Genomic DNA, 17103 nt, shown 5'->3' with positions numbered 1-17103 from the left:
CAACATTCACTTTATTGCAATTCTGACTTGACTGCAGTGTTCTGGAACCAAGCCTGCAATGTCTCCGAGGTGTGCCTGTATTATCTCACAGGATGGTTATAATGAGAAAGTGAGAAAGTATATGTGTATCAACCAGAGTCCAGCAAGGAAAACAAATCTCTCTGAGTTTTTAAAACAGAGGGAATTTTATTCAAGGAACTGATTAAGAAGGTGACAAAGATGCCAAGAAACCACTTAAGAATCAATAAGGAAACTCAGAGTTTAGCAATACCGGGAAGCTTCTACTACCCCCTAAACTAGGGTTAAAAGAAAGAGGTGATTTCCTGGAGTCAGGATCACTGGCAGAAGCTAGAACCATGTAGATCTGTCCAATGAGAGGTAGGAACATAGGAGTAACGTAGCTGTTGCTAGAGATACAACCTAAAGTAGAGAGGGGTTAAAACTACCCTGGCTTCTCCCTTCCTTCCATCCTCCAATTTCCTATCAGCATCTCTTATTGACAAAACTCACCTAGAATCCGGGAGCCCGGTTGTACGGAACACATCTTGTGCACCTTCTCAGATTCTCAGCCTCAGCTTAACATGCCTCTCAGTTCTTAACGACTTGCTTTTACACAGTGGTCCCTGCAATGATCACGGACAGGTGAGACTGCATGTTTCTACTGTCTGAAGTCTACAACTGACGTGTCCAGCTTGGAACACTGTTCCCAGACTCATAAGCACCAAACCACAGGGTATGAGAGCAGGATATGAGAAGCTGTCCACGCTAGGAGTGCAAGTTATTTGCTTTTTGCTTGGGATGTACTATAACCATTGGGAAGCAAGAGATAGAAAGAAATTGGCACATAAATTTTTTGTTCTCTTCTCCCTTCCCTTGACTGTTTACACTTCCGGTGTTTCTTTAGATCCACATTCTCCGTGGTCAAGTGACCAGTTTTGTCTCTTCGTGGAGCAGTGGCCATCTCAGTTATGCATCATCTTGTATTTATTTCCCATCCTCCTTCACCTCACTTCCCCTTTCCTTCAGTTTCACTGCCCTGTAAAGCACTGATATCACTTAAGTTTTGCCTCAGGCTTTGTTTGGTTAAAGACACTGGGAAATGCAGCTTGGAGGGATTAGCTTCCCTCCGTATAAAGCTGAGCAAGGGAAGAGCCGACATCTGAGCACAAACAGGCCCAGAGGGGCATATTCTAACCTCATTGTTCATTGCCATCTTTATATTCGTATTTAAATTTTATGTAACAACTTCATGCGTCCCCCTAATATGAGGTTCCTCATTTCTCTAATAGGTCATGAAGCACAAGAGGAGTTATGCAGAGTCTGAACATCTGTAATGGGGGATGTCCCTCAATGCAGTTGAGTCTTAGCTCCCTTATATGCTTAGTATGGCAGGATTCATTAATGGGGAGTTAAATAAGTGCAATAGCCCAGAGATCCTAAGGTAAAGGAGGACCTAAGGAAGACAGTCTAATTAAATAAAACTTGTATGTAAAGTAAAGTAAGAAAGAAACAGTTGGAAGGGGTCATTACACTAGATAAGGGATCCCAACTAGCTGAGGCATTAGCTTCATGAGAAAAATGAGTGGTAGAAGTAGAAAGTGATAAATATGAACTATGGCTTCATGACCTATTACAGAGGTGAGGCTATTGGTAGCTATTTTTTACAGGTATTTTTATAGCTATATTTTTTATAGTTATGTCTATATGAGAAACAATTATATCTTTTTTCTTCTTCCTTTTCCACTGCCACTTTGTGTCAATGTAAGAAGTGATGGTGGAATTTATCATTGTAATTCAGTCTTCCAAACTATGAGGGGCCGCATCTAGAGCTGATGGGGAAGAATGTGTATCAGTTGGAAGCCTGCTATTTGAGGTAGACATGATTAATGAGGCTTTGTGTCTCTCCTTTTGGGGAGAGGGTGAGACCCTCTCTCTTGGTATAGCAGACAGTTGCCTTATATGAGGATGGAGACAATCCTTCCTTTCATTAGATGACACCATCTTAGCCCAGAGTTCCTTGGAAAACAGAGCCTGAGGCAAAAGGCTCAACACCTAATGCCACAACACCTAATGGCGGGAAGAGGTAAAATCCAAAGGAAGCAAGAAGGAGAGGCAAAAGGAAAGGGAGACGATGAGTCAGGGAAAGAAGAAAAGGGAGTACAAGACGGCACATTTTCAGGCTGGCCACAGGTGCACAAGAAATCATTTTTTACTCATTCAAATGGAACATCTCTGAGGGGTCGTTACACAAACCCTGCATCTCCGAACAGTCCATCAGGTTGAAGGACATGGCTATCAACTCACTGGCAGCTTCTTTCCTATCTCCTTTTTCTGGTGGAAATTCGCCATATAGGGCCTCTATATCCCTGCATTTCTGGATTGTGTTAGCTGAAGGCTTCAAGCAACCTCTGGAAAGCCACAGCTTCTGAGGGGTCTGAGCACTGGATCTGCGATGGCTCCTGCCGCTGTAGACATGATGGAGGCCACGCCACAATCTGGCGGTTGTACACGTAATGATAACCTATTTTTACAACCACGGGTACAAAACAAGCATTGCTCAGGCTGCTTTGGCTAGGAAGCTAGGCAAGCATCCAAGAGAGTGAGATAGATGGGACTGGGAGATCAGGAAAAGCACGTAAGCTAGGTCCAGTGTGTTGCCCTTTGATTGGAGATGCTTGAATCTTTATATTAAAAGCTTTACAAATGTTCTAGACTTAACTTTGATCTAACACAGGTAAAGACCTAAGTTTGACAAAAGGATATACAAGCCCTTGTTTAAGAAGCCAGGACAATAAAAGAAGTTAAATTCAAAATAAGTAGAAGAGAGGAAATAAGATAAAAATAAAAGATAAATAAGATGGAAAGTGGGCAAACTTTTAAAACTTCAATGAAACAAAAAGCTGATTTCATCAATGAGATTAATAAAGTTGATATAAATCTCTAGCTAGACTGGTCAAGAAAGAAAAACACAGATTCAATAATATCAGAAATACAAACAGTATCAGAAAAGAAAGGACATCATTACAGATCTTACAAACAGGAAACAGATAATAAGGGAATATTATTGTTATGGGTTGAATTGTGTCCTCCACAAAGATATGTTTAAGTCCTAACTCCTGCACCTATAAATGTGACCTTATTTGGAAATAGGGTCTTTGTAGATGTAATCAAGTTAAGATGAGGTCAGTAGAGTGGGCCCTAACACAATATGACTGGTGTCCTGGGCTTCCTTAGTGGCGCAGTGGTTAAGAATCTGCCTGCCAATGCAAGGGATGTGGAACTCTCATATTTTGCTAATGAGAAAGTAAAATGATACAACCACATCGGAAAACAATTTAGAAGTTTCTTATTAAATATGCACTTACCATAGGACTCAGCAATCAAACTCCTAAGTATTTAATAAAAAAGAAATGAAAACATGCATTCACACAGAGGCTTGCACATAAACGCTCATAGCAGGTTTATTCATAATAGCCAAAAACTGGAAACATGTCAAATGTCCAAACATGGATGAACAAACTGTGGTATATCTATACAACGGAATACTACTCAATAACTGAAAGAATGAACTACTGATACATGAAAGAACATGGAATATGTCAAAAACTTGCTGAGCAAAACCAAGCCAGATACAAAGGAATATATGATGTACAAAAATTCTGTAACAAAGCAGACAAAATTAAATTATAGTCACAGAAAGCATATCACTGGTTGCCTGAGACCAGGTGGGTGGTGAGAGGGAGAAAGGAACTTCTGGAGGTGATGGAAATGTTCTGTGCCTTGATCTGATGGTGTTTGAGAGGTGTATATATTTGTTTAAAACCCACTGACCTCATGACTTAAAATGAATGCATTTTATTGCATGAAAATACAACTCAATAGAGTTGATTTTTTAAATGTCAAGGTCAAGAAAGACAAAGAAATCCTGAAGAAGTGTCCCAGATTAAAGGAGACTAAAGAGACCTCCCAACTAAATGTATCACATGATCCTGAACAAAGAGGAAAAACAGGTATAAATGACATTAGAGCTACAGTTGAGAAAATTCGAATATGGGCTATAGATGAAATCATAGTACTGTTATCAGTGCTAAATTTCCTGATTTTGACAATTGTACTATGGTTATAGAAGACAAAGTCCTTGTTCTTGTGAAATATTTAGACAAATAGATGTAATATCCTGAATTTATTATCAAATGAATCAGCAAGGAGAGAGACAGAGCGAAAAAAAAACTATAAAGTGCACACAGAGTAAAATATAAACAAATGGTAACTATGGGTAAAGGTTATATGAAGGTTCCTTGTACTATTGTTTCAACTATTCAGTAAGTTTGAAATTATAGCAAAATTATTTTTTTTTAATGAGAGTCAAGCATCTAGATGGGGTGGGAGGGAAGATAACTACTTTTTGGTTATTAACTGTGATCCCTCAAAGCCAGAGTCTATTGAAATGATTTATCCTATTGATAAGGAAAAGACCCAGGCTATTTATCAGAGCTCTTTAATTGATTCTGTGGGTGTTTCAGGGAAAGAGAGAGTAATTCCTCAAGGCCATTAAAGAGAGGGGTAACTGCTCTCCAAAGACAAAATGATTCTCTCTTCCCCAAGAAGACAGATGGCATCTGACGTCTTCAACCATAGTCCAAAAGAGCATTTTCTTCGTCCCCCATCTCATCTCTGTTTCTACAGTGGACAAAATCCTGCAGTCAAAAACAAAATTACTACAGGAAACCAACAACAACAGAAAAAGACAAAATTCCATTTCACCTTTTCTCCTTAGTGTCTATTTGAAGCAATCAATTCTCTTCTCACAGATACAGTTATAGGTGTTAGAGCAATCAATATTTGCTATTCTTGTTGAGGTTAAAAATGCACATTCTCCTCTCCCAGAAGAAGAAGTCATTATTGCCAAATTACTGTAGAACAGAAAACATGCATGGCCAGCTGTTTAATTCTGAAGGTTACAATAACATAAATCATATTTTTAAGTCTGTTGCCTAAAGATCTGGAATATGGAAATATTAAACATAACTTTATCACTAAAGATTTTCTACTTCTCTTAGCCCACTGAATAGAATAACATCCTCTTGATCACACCCATAATCTCCCGTTTTGTTCCACACTGGGAATTTTTGATCAGAGAGTAATATTGCTATGTTGGGATCATGATACAGCAACCTGCTTTCCTATGTTAATTATTTCAATAAAAGTGAGAGATTTAAAAGGAGAGGAACTAAATTTCTGTGACACAGATAACAAGGTCTCATGTGCATACACTTTAAGGAGAAAAAAGTAGAATTGGAATATAGTCAGAGATGAAGTTGTTTAATTGATGTTTTTATGTGTTTTATTTCTTTTCCTTCCCCACCCTATCGCTAACAGTTATTAACTAAAACACGAAAATTCACTGAAAAACATCTAAAGCAGGACCTCTATTTCAGCAAAGTGGTGGATTAGGTGAGAACTATCTTCCTATTGAAAATAATTTAAAATGCTGAATAAAAACAAATTTTAAAACCTCTTCAATAAGTTAATGAACTGGCAAAAAGCAGATTCACACTCAGGCTGAGGGTTAAGTAAAGATGGAAACCCAGAAGGGTAAGTGAGGCACTGAAGCCAGTTTTTCCCTTAATTGATGTAGCAGGCTGAATAATGAATTCAACCCCAGATGGGGATTCTATACAGAAAATAAGCTACAAAGTGTTGAGACCAAAGGGATATATCTCAGTATAAACCACCTTAGAACTGTCTTGAACATTGGATTTAAGTAGAAAAGAAAAAGAATAATCCCACCTAACAATCCAAAATCACAAACCACCCCTCATGTAATTTGCATTTGTTGTATTACTTAGGAATATTCGAATCTGCTATAGGTAAAAAGAGAAACAATTAAGGAAGATAAATGAAACTAAGTAGCTTGTGAGGCATAGGCAGAAAGTAGGAGATGTGTTAAGTACAGATAAGTAAGCTAGTAACCTATGTGACATGTTAGGTGTAGATACAGTAAGTAGAGCCCATCTGTGCTCAACACAGAAAAGGAGGAAAGAATCAAATAGATACAAAATATCGTACATAAAATATACATGATGCACATAGATACTCAACATTCATGAGGTCTTAAGTTAGCCACCCACTGGTGACACTCATTCTGGCCCTCTGCCTAAGAAACGCAAGTAAAATCCGTAGCTGCTCATCAGGTTAATTGGAAAGCTGCAACTCTACCCAGGCTTACATGCTCCTGTATCCGCCCAATAGAGAAAATGTGTGTGCTGGCCACGAGAACCTTCTGTCTGTTGAGCCCCCTTTACTCAGCCCCCAAGTCTGGTCCTAGAAACCTTACACCATCGTCAGGGAAGTGTGATGCCACAGAGCCAGGCCATATGAAGAGAGAATAACTCAGGATCCAGGTGATCCTTTTAACCCACTTGCCCCTCAGCCTAAGTGTGACAACCTATCCCATCCCATCCAAGTGTGATAAGCTATCCCGTGTCTTTCCCCTTGCATAGCGCTACGTGTTTAAAATGGATTTAATTAACTGTGCAATTTGAGCATCTTATTTTAGCCCTGAAAGTGTACTCACAGGCTACAGTCACATCAAGGTTATTTCCTGCATGACATCTCTTGTAGATTTGCGGCCCAGAACTACACTACTGGCAGGGTCCAAATTTAGAATTAAAAATGGCTTAGATTCACAATGCTCCAAGGCATCCAACAAAAGCAAATTCTTTCTTGAGGAAGCCACCTTCATCTAAGTCCTCAAATAATTTCCACAGCAGCTCAAAAAAAAAAATCACTGAACACTACAAAGAAAATGGCATCATGAACAAAAGTCAGTAGAAGTGATAGGTTAGACCCACAAAACTTCAAATATTAAAATTATCAGATACCAAATATAAAAGTAGTGTGATTAATATCTTTCAAGAAATAAAAGACAGCTTGAATATATGAGTAACTAGCAAGAAGATTTGAAAGTGTAAGAGAATTCTTAGAAATAAAAAATGTAACAGTTAAGATTTTTTAAAAAATCATTGAACAGTTCAACGGCAGATTATAACTACATGTAAACCCAAGAGTTTACAAAATACTTCACTTAACAGAAGGACTATAGTGAGGTGTGTGTGTGGGTACGCACGCACGTGTGTATGTTTGGACCTACATTTATGTATATTTATAATTAATATAAACTACTAATTTAAAGGAGTTTCAAATGAATTTTGGGGATACTCAAAACACTCATTCATGGTTGTGGGAGAGATCACCATGGCTAAGTCAGAATGGTCCAATCACATCATATCACCTTACTTTATGATTTGATTTTATTTCGCGTACCTCATAACACATACTTTTGATCATGTGTTTAGCATCATAATTTTATTATTAATAACTCTGTATGACACTTCTCGTCCTTTTTAACTGTACTTCCTGAAACATTTCTTTAGTCATTCTCCTTATTCTTACTGATGACCTCTACTTGAAAATGAGTTAAGCCCTGTGAAGCAAGATTCATTTTAGAAACAATCCTTCCAGCCCAACACCAATATTAGAATTTGAATGCATCCCGGAAACTTACAGTCCAGAAGATATGCCATTGTCAATCCATTTCCACTTACTTTCCCTTTCATTAAATGATAAACCAATCCAGTAGGAACTTCGATAAGTCTGGGATTGAAGGAAGATCTATAAAGGAAACAAAACATATCATAGGACTAAATTCCCATCTGTTAGATGAATGAAAATAAGGACAGGTAAAAGACCCAGCTGTTTCTACGACCAGTAGGCTGCTACTTTCTACATGATCCTTCATCCCTCCTTCCTAAAAAAACCCTCTCTCCCCTCAACCCCTGTATTTTCATTTTCCAAAGTAATTTTCTTCCAGTAGCTTATTCATTTATGTTACAAATGGCTGCCAGTCTCATAGATTATTTAAAATGTGGAAAAATTTAAAATCTAAATATCTAACAATAGGAGAGTTGTTAAATAATGTATGACACTTTATGAAACCATTCAAAATCATGCTCCAGAAAAAATTTAAAGGTAAAGAAAAATAATCATTACATATTCCAAGTGAAAGAAGGAGTCTTCTAAACACATTTATTAAAATAACAAATGTTTGTGGGGACGTGTTCATTAGAGCCTTCAGCTTCATAAGAGAAAGACTTGCTGTTGTTCAGTAGTAGGAAGGGGTAAAGGGAAACAGGGCAGTATTTGGAGATATTTACTATGTCCAAAAATGTAATATATCAAAGTGACATAGTATATAATGTCTGATTAAATGACTGAATATATTTTTAAATATAGGTTTAAATTTAACTGTGTTTTACTGCAACAAACATAAAAAATTATTTTATGACTTGACATCATAAATTCTTTTATGTTACAATTTAAAACATCTACTAGATTTGCATATAAATTTTGTGTTGTTTGTCTAAATGATAAGCAGAGATTTCAGAGATCGTTGCAAATATTTCTCTGTAAAAACACATTTTGTGTGTATGGACAGTTTTTATTAGTAATAAATTTAAAAGATAATTTCAATATTATTGTCACTGTATTTTCTCTTTTTTACAATTCTTTTTGAAAGATATACATCTTGATACAATAAATACAAATATTAATCAAGTAAATGTTACCTACAGATGCAATGAAAATCACCATGAAGCTAATTTGTAAAATCGTTACCACTTTTATTTTCCTCATTATTATCTACATTTTGCAAATGGGAAAATTGAGGCCCAGAGAGGTTAAGTAATTTGCCCAAGGTCACCCAGCAAGTAAGTGGCAGAAATGAATTCAGTCCCAGGCAGTTTGGCTCCTGAATTCCTAATAGTAACTACTAGACTATGTTGCCTTTGGGTTCTTAGTTACCGCCTTATAGGAAAAAATAACTGCTGGTTCCAGGCTGCAATTTACCAAAGGGTTAAGTACTTCATCAAAGGAAAGGCATACTTCTCTGTGAGGGGTTCTCCTGCAGAGTCCTAAGAAAAGGAGATGATTGCAAAGACCCCAACTGCATCTTCAAGGGGGTTTCCATTTTGGAAATAACAATGTTCATCATGATAGATAATATGTATTGAATGCTTAGTAAATAGAAAGATCACATGCCTATTAGCAGGCAAGGTCTCCTGGGAGACTTTTTAAAAAATTTTTTTATATTTGATTCTATGGAAAACAGGAAGGTGTTTGAGAATAGCATTCACCAAGAGGGGAATATTTACTACAGATTTTGATGAAGTCATACTTAGCCCTTCAATTTCAGTGTTCAAGAAGCAATTCCCACTCCCACCCCCTCCAGGAGACAGGGCTTTCTGTATTACAGTCTTCATGTTCTTTGGTTCTTACTTTTAAGTACTTAGCTTAACGAAAGGAAAGACCAAAGATATTTCACCAGGAAAAACTTATTTTTTTTTTGAGACTCTTAACTATACAATTTTTGTTCACTCAACAGACATAACACAAAGAATAAATGAAGGTTCCTCTTTCTAAACTCCCCCATTTCCTCAGTATCTTGGGCCCAAGGGTGAGAGGCAGAGGCCAAGAGAATAAAAGTATGTGTAACCGTCCATGATACCAGTTCCTCTTTATCATCTATCTTCAGAAGAGATGAATTGTAACTTTGGCAAGTCTGTTTACATCCCTTCCAGTCTTTACTTTCAGTGGTAAAGTAGTAACAGTTTACTCCTGGACAGCACCAGTGGCCTTCATTGAGTTTGCCTACAATATACAAGGTGAAACTTTAAATGTCTTTTCATCTGGTATTTTGTTAAGTAGAGCAAGATACTTATCAACTCTCCATAACTAAAAAATCTTAACAGCTATCACTAATGATAATGTGAGGTTCACCAGAAGTCGGGAATGCCAAGAGATATCTGCATTCCCATATTCATCGCAGCACTATTCACAATAGTCGAGAAATGGAAACAACACAAATGTCCATCGATGGATGAAGAAAATGTGGTCTATTCCTACAAGGGACTATTACTCAGCCTTAAGAAGGAAATCCTGCCATGGGTAACAGCATGGATGAAACTTGAAGATAATTATGCTCAGTGAAATAAGCCAATGACAAAGGGCAAATACTGCATGATTCCACTTATATGAGATATAAAAAGTAGTCAAACTCAGAGAAATAGAAAGTAGAAAAGCGGTAGCTGGGGGAGGGGAAATGGGTTGTTGTTCAATGGGTACACAGTTTCAGTTATGCAAGACGAATAAATTCTAGAGATCTGCTGTACACCATAGTGCTTATAGTCAACAGTACTGAATTGTACACTTAAAAACTTGTTAAAAGGGTAGACCTCACGCTAAGTGTTCTTACCACAAAGAAAAAAGGGACATAAGAAAACTTTTGGAGGTGATGGATATATCTATTACCCTAATTGTGGATAGTTTTACTCATATATACATATGTCTCAACTCATCAAATTGTATACACTAATTATATGCAGCTTTTTGCATATTAATAATACCTCAATAAAACTGTTTTTTAAATAATCAAATTAAATTTAAAAAATTTTTAGGATTCTGTAATGCCTTCTAGATAAAATTAAAATTATTCTTCGGAATTTTTTCTTTTCCTCATACATAATATACCAAATTAAAATATTATTAATCCTTCAAAGTATGTTTACGATTTTTTTTTAATAAATTTATTTATTTTTGGCTGTGTTGGGCCTTCGTTGCTGCACTTGGGTTTTCTCTAGTTGCAGCGAGCGGGGGCTACTCTTCATTGCAGTGCGTGGGCTTCTCATTGTGGTGGCTTCTCTTGTTGCAGAGCTCAGGCTCTAGGTGCACAGGCTTCAGTAGTTGTGGCACGCAGGCTCAGTAGTTGTGGTTCGCGGGCTCTAGAGCACAGGCTCAGTAGTTGCGGCATGTGGACTTAGTTGCTCTGCAGCATGTGGGATCTTCCCGGACCAGGACTCAAACCCATGTCCTCTGCATTGGCAGGCGGATTGTTAACCACTGTACCACCAGGGAAGTCCCTGTTTATGATTATTTATAGAAGAGAAAAATTGAAAACAGTGTAACGGTCTAATAAAGAAAGCATTTAGGGCTTCCCTGGTGGCGCAGTGGTTGAGAATCTGCCTGCTAATGCAGGGGACACGGGTTCGAGCCCTGGTCTGGGAGGATCCCACATGCCGCGGAGCAACTGGGCCCGTGAGCCACAGTTGCTGAGCCTGTGTGTCTGGAGCCTGTGCTCCGCAACAAGAGAGGCCGCGATAGTGAAGAGGCCCGTGCACCGTGATGAGGAGTGGCCCCCGCTTGCCGCAACTAGAGAAAGCCCTCACGCAGAAACGAAGACCCAACACAGCCAAAAATTAAAAAAATATAAAAATAAATAAATAAATAAAAAACATTAAAAAAAAAAGAAAGCATTTAAATTGTTACAAATATAATGCAATAACACACAACCACTAACAGACATGTTTGTGAGGAGTATTTAAGACTATGGAAAAATGGTCACAGAAGTGAAAAAAACAAGATGTGAACCTTTCTGCAGTATGATAACCAATTTTTTTATAGGCAGAGAAAAGTAAAGCTAAAGAAACTAAAAAATAAAATGTTATTAATTCTTCAATAATAGAGACAGTACATTTCTAGTAACTACCACACCTAAATGATATCAAATAAGCAAAATCTCTTTGTAAACGCTAAATACATATTTAGTAGTTGTTGATTAACCAGGGTGATTCATTGCATCTTATGCATGATAACAGAGTTTACTGTATGAGATTTAATATTATTATCTCTTGGATGTTTTTAATAGTATCATCACACAGAGTTGTACAAACATCAACACTCCGGCAGATCTTGCTGATGTACTGGAGGGAGTATATATTGATCACAAATAGACCAAATATCTGAAGTCAGTGCAGAATGGAAACACACACACATACAGTTATCTTTACAACAGCATCCAAATGAAAGCCCTTGTGCCCATTTTAGCCTAAGTATATTTTTACTGATAGTCTTCATATTTCATGTCAGCAACAAAGCTGGAGAGCCTGATTTTCCCGCAGGTCCAAAACAATCCAAATTTTCAGGGGCGCTAATATACTATTTCACCTTCTGGGAGCAGAAAGAAAGCAAGAACTGCCATTGACTTTTGGGAAATATAGGGCTCTACTAATCCAAACATGACTCCTGGGGTCTCAATCCCATGTTTGAAATAAGCAAACCCAAATACCCATATTACACCTAAGAGGCACAAATTAAAAGTTATCTAGCAGACCTGGATCCCTAGCATATAACATAAGCCTGTATTAAGCCTCAAAGCTTTTGGAAGGGGAAGAAGTAATGGAAAATTGTGCCATTTTTCATTCAAGATTCCCTCCATACATACCTATATTTCGCCAAAACTTTGAAAAGGTCTCCTCTTGTTTATGACATCCCTTCTTTTTTGTAGCAGGTAAGTCCAGTCCCTTTTCTTGCTGAAGGATTTTAGTTTTTAGCATATCATATTCTAAATTCTTATTTATCAAAAGTTGTTCTTTTAAGTAGCTCTCATTTTGCATAACATGGTACTTCTGACTGAGGTTCCGTAGAATTTCCTCCTGTTGATGTTTTTCTTGAATATACTGAAAAACTAAAATTAATAGTATAGACACAATTTTTAAAGTACTCATAATGCTTAAATGTTGAACTTTAGGACAGGAGAAAAAAAATCTCACTTTGACAACCAACCCATTTCATTCCTTTAATTAGTAGTTTTACATTTAGAAAGTAACACCTCAATAACTTGACCATATAAATTGAAACATCAAATTTCTCACTATAAGCCACCTAAGTGTAGAATAAATAAAGCATGATTTCTGAATAAAATTATGATGGTAACATCTAACCATTCAGTTCATTTTCTAAGTTAGCACAACATTTACAAATCGGTACCAAAGGACAAACCAGTCAACATTTAGCAACACATCTTCTGAGTACGAAAATCTGCACTAAACAACATGAAGAAATAGCACCATTATCATTGGAGCAGATGGAATATCTATAGGAGAAAAGTGAGGAAGATCCAAATAAGTAATTTTGTCTGAGTGCAAAATATTGGTAATTTTCCCTAAAGATGTCAAGGAGCTCAAATAAAAGATAAAAGGTTGAATTCAAGGTCATCTAGCATCCATGCATAGAATCACTCTTTTTACTACATCATTTCTTTATTATATATTTAGAAAAAATTAAGAGTAAGTCATAATTTCTTTTGAACAGTTGTTTCTCAAAGAATGTGTATCTGAGATTCACAGTGATCTAAACTTAGAAGGTGGAATACAATAGTAGTTCCCCCTTATCTGTGGTTTCACTTTCCACGGTTTTAGTTACCCTGTCAACCGCAATCTGAAAATGTTAAATGGAAAATTCCAGAAATAAGTAATTCATAAGTTTTAAATTGCATGCCATTCTGAGTAGTGTGATGAAATCTCGTGCCATCCCTCTTGTCCTCCCCAGGAAGGGGAATCATTCCTTTGTCGAGCATATCCTGCCCTTGTCAGTCACTTAGTAGCCATTATCAGATGACTCTCGAGGTATGCGGTGCTTGTACTCAAGTAACCCTTATTTCACTTAATAATGGTCCAAAAGCACAAGAGTAGTGATGCTGGCAATTCAGATATTCTGTTACTGTGCCTAAATTATAAATTAAACTTTATCATAGGTATGTATGAATAGGAAAAAACATAGTATATACAGGGTTCAGTGCTATCTGCAATTTCAGGCATCCACTGGGGGTCTTAGAAAGTATCTCCCATGGAAAAGGGGTCTACTGTACTAAGTCCTGTATCAGAAGGAATGTTACCATGTCTCATACAGAATGGGACAGTTCATTACAGCTTCAGAGATATTGGAATAGGTAAATAAAGTGAAAATGACACTGTGATTATGTCTGGGGAAAAATCACTAAGAAAGAACGACCTGGAACATTCCCTGATTACAGCCATGGAATAATTGATGGAGCATGGTTAATACCTACTCAGTTAGTGGTTATTTCTATGACTAAGACTTGAAGGATGTATTTCAATTACTCACTCTTTGTCCCCAACACTGCGGTTGTCACCAATAGAAGTAAACAGAGGGTCCCAAGAGTCACTGCAATGCCACACCAGGGCACTGAAGACTCTTTAAATAAAGAAGGAAGAAAATGATCATTAGGGATACAGCCTGACCCACTACTCATCTTAACCTGAACACCATTAGAAACATAGAAACAATCGTCTCTGAAAATTTTACAAAAATACATTGTACAAACTGTTTTAATTTGCAATCTAGTAATTATAGTTTTAAAGTTTCAGATTTCTGACTTACAGTCACCCATTTTAGAAATCCTACACACAAGAACAGTCTTGTAAGATTTTTTAAATGCATTCCTTACAAAAGCTCAGATGGCAATAAACACAATACACATGTGAGAATCCACAGTGACATGCATACTTCTTGCTATGATCACAACCAATAATGAAGAGGAAGGAAAAAGCAGTCAATATTCTTGAGAAACTGGTAGCCAATAGTGGGTATTCTGAAGCTGCAAATGTGACTGGGGCCTATCCCTGAAGAACTTTCTAGAAATCGACTTTTCCTTCTTTTTCTTCAATTTTGTTTTTTTCTCTAGCAGTGCTCCATTTTTCCTCCTACTTTTAAGGTCCTCTATATCTGAAAATTGTATCTCTGATGGACACTACATTAAAACAGTAAAAAATTATTCTCAATTTAGAGTTTGTGACACTATTTGAAGGTACAGAGAGAGAACGGAAAAATTAGAATGCCCCTTTTGATTTGAACATTTTTGTTTCTTCATTGCCATTAAGTTTTGGTAAATATTTAAGACACCTGAAATACCTTTTGTCTAAATAAAAACATTGTTTCTAACGCATATTTTTCATTTCTTCAACATTCTGTAAGACTTTTATTTCTCTAGGATCTGCAATGTTTTCTTTTTTTTTTTTTTAAGGTTTTTTTAAAATTAATTTATTTATTTTGGCTGCGGGCTCTCTCCAGTTGCAGCGAGTGGGAACCATTCCGCCTTGGGGTGCGCGGGCTTCTCACTGTGGTGGCCTCTCTCTTTGCAGAGCACGGGCTCCAGGCGCCAGGCTTCAGGAGTTGTGGCGCGCAGGCTCCAGAGCGCAGGCCCAGCATTTGTGGCACACAGGCCCAGTTGCTCCGTGGCATGTGGGATCCTCCCGGACCAGGGCTCGAACCTGTGTGCCCTGCACTGGCAAGCAGATTCTCAACCACTGCACCATCCGGGAAGCCCCTGCAATGTTATCTTGAGACTCTAGTCTGTCTTTTACTTTTAAAATCCTCATGAGGGAATTCCCTGGCAGTCCAGCGGTTAGGACTCCACGCCTCAACTGCTGGGGGCCCAGGTTCCATCCCTGGCCGGGGAACTAAGATCCGGCAAGCCTTTTGGTCCGACCAAAAAAAAAAAAAAAAGTCCTCATGAATTTCTCTTGACCAAATTTGAATGAAAACATTCTATTGGGACTTCCCTGGTGGCGCAGTGGTTAACAATCCACCTGCCAATGCAGGGGACACGGGTTCGAGCCCTGGTCTGGGAAGATCCCACATGCTGTGGAGCAACTAAGCCCGTGCGCCACAACTACTGAGCCTGCACTCTAGAGCCCGCGAGCCACATCTACTGAAGCCCACTACTGAAGCCCACGTGCCTAGAGCCCGTGCTCCGCAACAAGAGAAGCCACCGCAATGAGAAGCCCTCGCACGGCAACAAAGAGTAGCCTCCGCTCACTGCAACCAGAGAAAGCCTACGCACAGCAACGAAGACCCAACATAGCCAAAAATAGATAAATTTATTTTTTTTAATTCTATTACCTTCTCAAATTTAAAAGAATTAATTTCTCCATTCTCACAAAATTAAAAACAAAAAAGATATTAAAGATCATTATGGTTTCATATTACCAAGAACCTAGACTATAGATAGGAACTTTTTATTTCTAATGTCAGAAGTTTGACAATTCATAAGAGATGGGTGAATTTAGATGCTTCAAACATCTACCTTTTCTGTCAGTCTTGCCAGGGCTTTGAGTACTACCAGGCCTTAATCTGTTTTGTGACTCCGAAGGTGACCGAAGAAATCTCAGGACAGAATAAGTCACTTCTTGATCACTCATCTCTAAAGTAAAAAGAGGTATGTATTTTGCATTAAAACTTTGTAACAGAATGATTTCTATCCAAAGAAAAATTAAAAGGTTAGTCTATAGAAACACACCAGGACTAAGATGGATGTGTGTGTGTCTGTGTGTGTGTGTGGACGTGTGTTTATTAACTCCTTCAAGTGCCTAAAGCATGTAGACTGAGCCTGATTTATATAAGAAATGAAAAACTTTCAGTATTTTTGCTAAAGTCATTTGTACTCCTAGTAACTACAGCCATGATTATTAGAAAATAAGGAAAGAATTTTTTAAAATTTACCAATAGATTAAATAGGCTGGGTCCTATTCAGTTCAGCTCAAAATGTTCAACGTACATATACACATATGTTAGACAAAGTGATTCCATCCCAAATTACTGAGACACTTTTAAAACTATTAATTCAAAAAACAAAAATTCTATTTTGGGGGGATTCTGAAAAAATATAAATATCTTGGCTTAAAACATATATATATATACATATATGTGTGTATTCAGGACTACATATCAGTAGTAAAAAGTTCTTACAAGGATTTGAATAGTAAGTCAATGTCAGTTTGAGATAATTATTTCTTGACCCGAATAGATAAATACATTGCATAGTTCTTTTCAACTATAACATGACTCTACCACAGTGTTCCCCAACGTGTATCCCATACACCAGCTGCAAAAAAATTACTGAGGGTTAACACTGAAAATCGGTTAACATTTCAGATTCCAATGTCTCGTGGGAGATGTGCTGAGTAAAAATCTCTCAGGTTAGATCCCAGACACCTGTATTTTTAATCCCCAATGATTATGTGTATATTAAAAGTTTAGAAATAATCTTCTAGTTGCCAGAGAAGCCTATGTGAAAATAAAATTTGTCAGTAGGTAGTCTTTAGTTAATATCCATAAAGGGTTCAATCTATTAGTAGATATCAATATAAAAAATTATTAAATAGTAGATATTTTAAATATACCTTGCTT

General features: G+C 37.4%; 1 protein-coding gene across 5 annotated transcripts in view; it reads right to left on the bottom strand.

The window, feature by feature from the left end:
• LOC103006768 (killer cell lectin-like receptor 2) overlaps window positions 1-17103 on the bottom strand; it is a 59880-nt gene that overhangs the window by 36758 nt on the left and 6019 nt on the right. Inside the window, exons 3-9 of one of the 5 annotated variants that reach the window (XM_057557393.1) lie at window positions 16001-16117; window positions 14020-14109; window positions 12338-12580; window positions 9566-9708; window positions 7568-7674; window positions 4765-4913; window positions 511-623 (exon numbers count right to left, since the gene is read on the bottom strand). In XM_057557393.1, coding sequence (XP_057413376.1) covers window positions 4781-4913; window positions 7568-7674; window positions 9566-9708; window positions 12338-12580; window positions 14020-14109; window positions 16001-16115 — 831 coding nt within the window. In that variant the 5' untranslated portion in view covers window positions 16116-16117 and the 3' untranslated portion in view covers window positions 511-623; window positions 4765-4780. Of the gene's footprint in view, window positions 1-510; window positions 624-3436; window positions 4698-4764; window positions 6798-7567; window positions 7675-9553; window positions 9709-12337; window positions 12581-14019; window positions 14110-16000; window positions 16118-17103 lie in introns of those variants that run through there. The other 4 variants (XM_057557392.1, XM_057557391.1, XM_057557394.1 and 1 more) reach the window with 4 other exon arrangements.

The sequence above is a fragment of the Balaenoptera acutorostrata genome, chromosome 11 (assembly GCF_949987535.1).
Source record: "Balaenoptera acutorostrata chromosome 11, mBalAcu1.1, whole genome shotgun sequence".
Lineage (NCBI taxonomy): Eukaryota > Metazoa > Chordata > Mammalia > Artiodactyla > Balaenopteridae > Balaenoptera > Balaenoptera acutorostrata.
Note: the sequence above shows the minus strand (reverse complement) of the source record. Positions and strands in the feature narration are given on the sequence as shown.